The sequence below is a fragment of the Saccostrea cucullata genome, unplaced genomic scaffold (genome assembly GCF_032062105.1).
Source record: "Saccostrea cucullata isolate Sc308-1 unplaced genomic scaffold, CSIRO_AGI_Scuc_v1 ctg157, whole genome shotgun sequence".
NCBI classification, from domain to species: domain Eukaryota; kingdom Metazoa; phylum Mollusca; class Bivalvia; order Ostreida; family Ostreidae; genus Saccostrea; species Saccostrea cuccullata.
Window position 1 is genome coordinate 603886 of NW_026918429.1, and position 9539 is coordinate 613424.

At 34.1% G+C, this 9539-nt stretch overlaps 2 protein-coding genes across 2 annotated transcripts; both read left to right on the forward strand.

The window, feature by feature from the left end:
* The first annotated feature begins 432 nt into the window (after positions 1-432).
* On the forward strand, positions 433-5252 carry LOC134265344 (kelch-like protein 24). The gene is made up of 2 exons (XM_062747568.1): positions 433-484; positions 3230-5252. The coding sequence occupies exon 2, from the start codon at positions 3230-3232 to the stop codon at positions 5243-5245; it is 2016 nt and encodes a 671-aa protein (XP_062603552.1). The 5' UTR covers positions 433-484; the 3' UTR covers positions 5246-5252.
* Positions 5253-5914: 662 nt separating this feature from the next.
* LOC134265352 (kelch-like protein 24) lies at positions 5915-9275 on the forward strand. The gene is made up of 2 exons (XM_062747578.1): positions 5915-5964; positions 7469-9275. Exons 1-2 carry the CDS (start codon positions 5928-5930, stop codon positions 9190-9192), a joined length of 1761 nt encoding a protein of 586 aa, XP_062603562.1. The 5' UTR covers positions 5915-5927; the 3' UTR covers positions 9193-9275.
* Positions 9276-9539: the final 264 nt, after the last annotated feature.

A 9539-nucleotide genomic window follows, 5' to 3' on the forward strand; every position in this document is an offset into this window, starting at 1 on the left:
TTTTGCAGACAAACATACGGACAGGACAAGAACTATATATACCCCCGAATTATTTCACACCAAATGTTAGTAAATTTGTGCAGATGTCGTTTTCCTTTCAATATAGGGTCAGGATGATTGTGAAAAGTTGATAAAATTGACGAACCCTGGTAAGTTTCGTTTATTCACTAAGAAACTTTCTAAATATCGTTAACATCTCTGTTATATTTGCAATAATAACAACTTTGGGAGTGGGATAATATATATATATATATATATATATATATATATATATATATATATATATATATATATATATATAGGTATATTTATATATAATAGCTGTTGTTTTTGAATTTTGTTTCTGAAACAAAGATTTTGTTTTTGAATTTCCCGCCACAATTTACTCAAGTATGACCATGACACTGACCTGAAAAGTGAAAACATGTTTACCGGGTATAGACGTCTCCCGTTACAAATGATCTAGATCGAATTTTTTTCAAAGGTAGGTGGATATTTTTTGTTCTAGAAATTGTAGAGAATTAAGCAGTGAAGGTAAATCAGCTTTTTGATATTTTACACAATCGCTATCAGATAAATATAAAGAATAACAATAAGGGTTGGGAAGCCAACCGTTTTAATTAACTCGTACGTATGAAGGGACAGAAGATACTAAGGTCTATTCAATGAAGCCGAAGATAATATTAAATAGTCAAATCTTATAATGGTCTAAATTTCTATAATATATGTTTAAAATTTTAAGAAGATAAAAGCCTTACATTTTTGTTCTTGATTAGACAAAATGCAATTTAGAATACGGATTTAGAGGAAAAAGATATGTTGTCACTGGTTTAAGAGCAATGAATAAAGGGTCAGAACAAATAAAGTATGTACGAGGGTTGATCCAAAAGTAATGTCACAGTGTCCATAAAACCTGCGAAGTAGGAAAGTAATAGCCCCAACCAATCAGAAGTTTTGGGGAAGGATAAAGTTTTTGCAGACAGACATACGGACAGGATAAGAACTATATATACCCCCGAATTATTTCACACTAAATATTAGTAAATTTGTGCAGATGTCGTTTTCCTTTCAATATAGGGTCAGGATGATTGTGTAAAGTTGATAAAATTGATGACGAACCCTGGTAAGTTTCGTTTATACAATAAAAAACTTTCTATATATCGTTAACATCTCTCTTATACTTGCAATAATAACAACTTTGGGAGTGGGATTCCCCTAGAATTTATTAAGGAGCATGCTGAGGCATTTAACGAATACCAGGTATTAGATATAATAGCTGTTGTTTTTTAATGTTGTTTCTGAAACAAAGATTTTGTTTTTGAATTTCCCGCCAGAATTTACTCAAGTATGACCATGACACTGATCTGAAAAGTGAAATCATGTTTACCAGGTATCGACGTCTCCCGTTACAAATGATCTAAATCGAATTTTTTTCAAAGGTAGGTGGATATTTTTTGTTCTAAAAATTGTAGAGAATTATGCAGTGAAGGTAAATCAGCTTTTTGATATTTTACACAATCGCTATCAGATAAATATAAAGAATAACAATAAGGGTTGGGAAGCCAACCGTTTTAATTAACTCGTACGTATGAAGGGACAGAAGATACTAAGGTCTATTCAATGAAGCCGAAGATAATATTAAATAGTCAAATCTTATAATGGTCTAAATTTCTATAATCTTAATGTTTAAAATTTTAAGAAGATAAAAGCCTTACATTTTTGTTCTTGATTAGACAAAATGCACTTTAGAATACGGATTTAGAGGAAAAAGATATGTTGTCACTGGTTTAAGAGCAATGAATAAAGGGTCAGAACAAATAAAGTATGTACGAGGGTTGATCCAAAAGTAATGTCACAGTGTCCATATCTTTTATATTTGGGGTCATATTATCAAATAGAATATACCAAATGATGCACAAATATAAATCTAATTAACACTAAAATTTTAATTTAACAATGTTTACTAGGATTTATTTTATAGATGTGTAAAACAGAGAGTATAGGGGGTGTCGCCGCGTCGTGCAACGGAACGTCACGTTTTGAAGTGCACTTTTTCTTAGCATGAAAAAGACAAACACATTAAAAGATTCAGATTCAGAAAAATGCACCTAACCTCCCATTTTCTTAAAAACACAATTTTTGTCATTTTCTAGTCTGTACTTGAAAATTAAATGACGGTATCGGTATTGATCATAAACATTGTTGTTTTACTCTGTTGAATTGATCAAAGGGATTGTCGAAATGGAAAAAAAAAACGTCTCAAGGAGTTGTAATGCACTTTTGCTTCAAAATATGGGAATCATCACAAGAGACAGTTACGTTAATTAATCAGACTTACAGAATAAAGAATGTAAATAAGAGACATCTTAATAGATGGTTTCAGCAATTTTGGGCTGGTGATTGGTCACTGTTTGATCAGCAGAGGACAAGAATACCGAAATATACATGTAGGAGATCGGACGGAAACCTTCAATGGTGTCTGACGTTGTCAAAAAAGACAGACGTATAGAGTGACATGTGAATTTTTAAGTTTGTCTTATGCTCCTTTGTCAGGGGGCTTCATTATGAAAAGAGTGAGTGTATAATGGTACCAAAAATTCTGAAAGAAAGTGGAATTGGTGAAAGTGTGAATCACAAATATTTTTTAATGAAACGAAGGGGGAAACGCTTAAAAGTATGACGGTGCATATCCGTCATATGACGTTATATTTAGGTGCGGCGACTACCATAAACGCACACTGTTTTAAATCCGATATTTTTGAAAGTATACATCATATTCCTTTGAATTTTTCAGGTCTGATTTGAAATAAATAAAGCTTCCATCATGTAAAATTTCGTTGCTTTACGTCAATTTATAGCAATTTTATCAAAGCTGTGACATTACTTTTGGATCAACCCTCGTATATGTATGATTTTTGTTTTCCATAGTGTAGTGGAGTTTTATTAACAAAATAAGTGGTTGATGGGGATGGGACTACAGCTGAGTTTGTAGTATACAGCCCTGAAATGTAAAAGTATTATTCGAATACTGCATGCTTTCTTATAAATATCCTCCGATTTTGAGCTAAAACATACATTGTATACTAGTACTGTCGCCTGGCGTCATGTTCACTTTAGACAGGTATCTACATCTTGCGATAAGTTTCGCCGGACCTGAAGACAGGTCTTAAATTTGTGGAACTGGTCCCTGAATTGTAGGAATTTAACTTTTATAAACAATATCTTGTAGATGAATGCACAACACAGCCAGCTTCTAATCAAAGAATTGTCCCGTCTCAGAGAGGAGGAAAGACACGTAGATTTCTCACTGATCTGCGCGGAGATCAAGACCAATTGTCATAAAGTCGTTCTGGCCATCTTTTCGCAAAGGGTGTATGACGTTTGTTTGGGATCGCATTGTACTGAACTGAACACCAAGGCAAATGCAGATAATCTAATTGAGAAGCTCTATAAACCGTCATATGACGACACAAAAGTCGATGTCATTGAATTTTTACTGAAAATAGCAAAACCTGCAGAAGAACTTGGCATAGAAATTCTTATTAAATCCAAAAAAGTGACAACTTGGAAAGATATTCAGCGGGAAAGGCTACAAGTATTTTCAAAACAAATGATAGAATTTTGGCATAAAGAAAAATTTACAGATGTAGTCTTGCATGTTAGTGGAAAGGAATTCAGATGTCATAAAGCCGTTTTGGCGGCCATGTCTCCGTACTTTGATGCCATGTTTATGTCTGGCATGAAAGAAACTGGAAAAAATGCCATTGAATTGCATGGATTTGATAAGAAAACTGTTGGAAAGGTAATAGGGTATATTTACACAGGAGACTGCGCTATTGACAATAATAACGCGGATTTGATACTCACAGCATCCGTTTACTTCCAAGTAAAACCACTACAGAGATTATGTGAGCGATTTCTCGCTTCTCATATAGATCCAGATAATTGCATTGATCTACTAAGCTTGGCAAAGTCATGCAGTTGTGAAATTCTTATAAACGATGTCATTAACTTCATGAAGAAAACCATCATGAAATTATTTCGAAATTCATCTTTTACAAAACTTAACTACGAAACACTGGTGGTATTAGTATCGAGCGACGACTTACTAGTTTCTGAGGAAAGTTCTGTTTTAGATATAATTCTTCAGTGGTTTGATGGTCAGGAGAGTAAAGATGAAGAGGCGCTTCTAACTCTATTGGAGCACATTGAATGTCCTCAAATTAAACTCGAAAATCTCCAGCACATCTGTGAAACAAATAAATACTTGCAACAGTATCCCTTGTGCAAACAGAAGCTACTGGATGCAGAAAGAGGTAATGCGAAGTCGGGTAAATTCAGAAATGATGAAGTATTACTTGTTGTGAGACCTAATACTTTTTCAGATGATGTTGACATTGTGTGTTACAGTTTTGGGCAAAATAGTTGGTTTTCCTTGAACAAGATAATCAAATACAAAGCAGGATCAAGCCCAGGAGTGTGTTTTCACGAGAAGAATGTATTTATATCAGGGGGGTCTGGAAATCTCAAAAATTTTATCAGGTACGATTGCTACAAAAATGAATGGCATAAATTACCAGGAATGAAACGGGGGCGGTTTGGTCATTGTATGTGTGGAACTGAAATGGGCATATTTGTAATTGGTGGGAAAAGAATGTCTCATGATAGTTTTAACTCCATTGAGAAATACCGTTTAGATGAAAATATATGGTCAGAAGAGGGGACCCTACTCACTCCAGTTTCAGATGCTTCTTGTGCTTGTGTGGAGTCGAGGATTTTTGTTTTCGGGGGTTCACAGAGTGCTTTTAGTTTTACCCATGCCATTCAGTACTACGATATAAAAACCAAAAATTGCACCCAGGTTAGCACATTTCCAAAAGGAGTTCTTACTGGGATAATGAGGATTTGTTGGTGTGAGGACTACTTTTATCACGTGACTGCGGAAGGAAAAGTTTTACAGTCTGATAGAACATATCCTTGTGCCCCGGAGCCTAGATACTTAGGAACTATTCAGAAGCGGCTGATGATGACTGGATATTCTGTTGTCTACTATAAAGACAGCATCTTACTGGTCAGTGATACAAAGACTGCTCAAGGAGAAAGTAAGGTCATTCAGTATGGAATCTCAGAAAACAAACGTTTACTTTGTGACATTAAGCAGATCCCATTTCCACCTGATTCAAACCAATATTTTGCGGTCATTACAAATATTAGCAAGAAATTTTTAATATCAGTGCTTAAGTAAACATGTAAACGGTTTGTTTTAGAATAAAGGTTCTGAAAATTTTATGAAGATATTTTGTATTTATTTTATCAACTTATAGATTGTATGTAGGTGGAAGTATTAAATTTAATTGTTAAAAAAAACTTAAAACATAGCCACCCTCAGACTAATGTTGCTTTGCCATTCAGGGTAAAAAGAGAGGGTCTTTAGGTAGTTTGGAATTTTCCTCCTAGAAATTTGCAAAGTCAAAGTTGAATTTTCAAAATTAAATTAATAAAGTTGAAGGTATTATTAAAATAATTATCGACGTGATGGGAAATTCTAGAATGAATGAAAAAAATTGTTTCCTAGAAATTTTGAAAGAGTTTTAGTTGTGCAATTTTGAACTAGTCGATCGGGAGAGGGCAAACAAACAAATTTTTAAGATGGAGTTTATCATGGTTTAACCTTTGCTGATTCTCTACATGGAGGTAGGAGGTAAATTTTTTTACCATAATTTTTATGATGCATAATGGTTAAATACCTATTATTTTAAAACTATTATTTTAAAATTATGATTTTTTTTCTTTGTAGGACTAAGTAAAACATCACTTTTAAAAGTCTTCGTAAAGATAATTTTTCTTATTAAAGCTGCTCCGTATATAGGGTTTGTATGAACGTGGTTAGTATAATGGGGTTATCTTTCTTTGAATCCTGACCAAACATGTTGAAAAAGTTAAATGTATATTGCACGGAGAAAGGTAAGTAAGATAAAATGTTGTAGTCAAGATATCAATTTACCTTTTATGTTACCGATTGTTTACATTGAATGCTAATCAGTGTGTTGTACGTATATACATTAAACAGTGATTTATAAGAAACACGAGGGCACTTCCTATGATGATTTCATCGATTATCGTAGCATAAATATAACGCATGTTCATTTAACATGTGTTTAACTCGGCATTTCTGATATTTGCTTTTTAAATGTGTATACTGAATATTTTTAAATCAAATTGTACTACTGAATGTAAACAAAATCGATGAATGGACTTGTAGCTACTCTTGGTTTTGAGGATGAGACAAGTAATCTATGATAGCATATTTCTGCCCCTACATGCATGTTTAAGTATGTCAACATGCAAGATAATTATGTCTATATGCATACTAGATAATCATGTCACCTTATATTAATATATAAGCTACGAATAATTTTAGAGAATCTGCATGCATGATTTGATTGTTGGTACATTTACTTAGTACTATATGGCATTGAAGATCTATGCTACATGAGTCGACATCATCTACATGTACATTGAAAATTTAGCAACATGTTGGTATCCGAATTATTTATGTCATCATTTAAAATAATAATAATACTGTAGAAATGCGCCTTATTTATGTCAAAATGCGAGATTGTTATGGTTATAACGTATTCTAAAGTCATACATAACAATGATGATTATCTTGATATGCGATTTAATTATGTCATGATTTCTATGTCAAATGTTGACATAGTTAACTCACATGCCTTTATAATAATATTGCATGTTGACATAAATCATATTTCTACATAATATTGTTGCATGGTGACACAAATATCCAAGTACCCCTGTCAAAATATTTAAATTGAACTTTGGGGTTTGATGTCACATACTAGCAAAAGTAAGTATGTAACTCATATTGAGTTAAGATTTTCAAAAAATGGTATATCTAGCATTTTAGTAGATTTATTTGGCATGTCGACACACTTTTCTTGTATGTTGACATACTTTTTTGACATAATCTATCTTGCGAGAATGGGCATAAAAGATTGAAAATTTGCATGTCAATACAAGAACCTTGCATATAGACATATTTATTTTGCATGTTGAATACTTTTCTGGCATGTAGACATAATATTTTGCATGATAACATAGTTTCATTTCATTTAGCATAATTTGCATGCTGGAGGCAGAAATATGCCACTATAGTACGCAAACAGTAATTATTCTTAAACCAATTATAACCAATAGCTTGGTAATTCCGTTGACTTTGTTCAAACAAATTCTTGATAAATACGCTAGAAAGCCAATTAACTTAATGAAATAAATCTAAAGTAAAGATCCAAATGTTAAGTTATATATAATGGTACCTGGCCATTAGTTATTGTTTAGTTGTAGGTGTACAGAGATAACTAACCCCACAAAGAGATGAAGCATGTATATCTAAATTTTAGTTGTAATTTAAATTCTAATCTCAGAAGAGCACTTTTTTTCATTTCAGACATCATGGGAAAGACAGAATCAGAAGACCTTCAGGCTGACTACACCACAGCAATGATTTCTGGTCTGCAGCAGTTGTACGAGTCCTCTCAGTACACTGATGTAGAGATCGAAGTTGAAAACAGGACTTTCCACTGTCATCGACTTGTCTTGGCCGCCATGTCGCCCTACTTCGATGCCATGTTTTCATCGGGGATGATAGAATCCCAAAATCATAAAGTCAATATTAAGAATGTTCCAAGCTCTACATTTGATATAATACTTCAGTTTATTTACAGTGGAACACTCGCCTTAAACGAAGAGAATGTAGGCGATGTGTTGCAAACTTCCGTTATGATGCAGATAAAATGTCTTAAAGAACGTTGTGAAGAGTTTATGATATCGAAAGTTGACACAGAGAACTGTATTGGCACGTGGAAGCTTGCTCAAGGTCACGGGTGCCATTACTTGACTCAGAAATCCTTTCGATTCATTCTGCATTACTTCACTGAGGTCTGCCAGACTGAGGATTTTAGAGCTCTGGATGTGTTTGAAGTTATCAGTATTATAAGTGACAATGATCTTAATGTGAAAGATGAGGAGATCGTGATTGAAACAGTATTTGACTGGATACATGCTGACATTGATAATCGAAAACAGCACATCAAAACCTTGTTCGAACATCTGAGACTTCCGCTTTTGCAACCAGAATACCTACTTGAAGTTGTTGAACAAAACCCTTTAATTCAAAATGAGACAGAATGCAGAGAAATTTTGGATGAAGCAAAGCGATATCATCTTCTGCCTGCAAGGAGGCAAGAGTTTATATCTCCAAGGCTGGTTTATAGAAATTTAGGGGATTTTGAGGAGGTCGTCGTCTGCATTGGCGGAAGTAATGAAAGAGAGCAGACGAGGAGAACAGTGATGTGTTGCCGAAATAACAAGAACTGGAACTATCTAGAACCATTACCTTACGATCCGGGTGTTGAATATGCGACTTGTTCTTATGGAAATGCGATATTTGCGTCTGGTGGAAGCTCAAATCTTAAAGGAATGCTATGCTATCACAGTAATCAAAACATGTGGACACGGTGCCAGTCGATGTTGCTAGGAAGAAGACGTCATTCCATGGAAGCTGTTGGGGATTCTGTTTACGTTTTGGGAGGTTTTGATGATACAAATGAAGAAGAGTTTCAAACGATATTAGCTATAGAGAAATTTAAGCTTTCTACCGGTGAATGGGAAGATTGTGGATATCTCAGTACACCAGTTCGATCGGCTTCTTCTGCTGTAGACCGTGAAAAAATATTCTTATTCGGTGGAGTAACAGGAGAAAACTTTGACACGAAGATCGTCCAATGCTTCGATACTCGCAGAAATACGTGCAGTGTCGTTTCCCAACTCCCAGTTTTTTGTCGTTTATCGTCTGCTTTTGGATATCAAAGAAAAGTTGTCATAATATGTCCTGATGGGAAAATATTGTCATTCGATGATGGAGCAGTTGAGGATGTCGGATGCATTCCAGGATTTGAGCGATACAGTTTTGGATCAGTACTCCAGGGTGATTCAGTTAATATATATGGAGGTATCAAGTCGTCTGAAGTATTTAATGACGTGATTTGCTTCAATTTATCAAGCAAAACAGCTTCCTTAACTGGAACGTATATGCCAGAAAGACTGTTTGGATTTGGTTGTGCAAAATGTGTTATTCATAAAAAATATTTAAATAAACCGGTGTGCAAATAGAAACGTGTCTCTGGGTATATTGTTTTATGTATAAAACCTTATGAAGCATGCACATTTACAATTATATTAGACCGTCTAGTCTCTCTTCCCCAGAGGTCCACAGTGTACTTTTTGTCTAAGAGTTCCGTTCACATGCGCCCATAAACTCATAGAGATAAATTTTGCTCGTTTTCTTCATAAATGTAAAAATACATTTATTCTTGTTGACCAAACGTTATATTGTGATGAACAAGAAAAGTATGCTCTATGATAAACTGGAAAATTCCAATCCTTCTGTAGATTCTAGTATACTTGTTTTGAGATTTTCCAATTTTTCTTTAACTAAATAAGTAAGTAATTTATGTTTC

Coding starts and splice junctions, on each gene's coding strand:
- LOC134265344 (XM_062747568.1), top strand. CDS start 3,230: ATGAATGCACAACACAGCCAGCTTCTAATCAAAGAATTGTCCCGTCTC.
- LOC134265352 (XM_062747578.1), top strand. CDS start 5,928: ATGTTGAAAAAGTTAAATGTATATTGCACGGAGAAAG. Junction 5,965..7,468: donor TGTATATTGCACGGAGAAAG/GTAAGTAAGATA, acceptor TTTTCATTTCAG/ACATCATGGGAAAGACAGAA.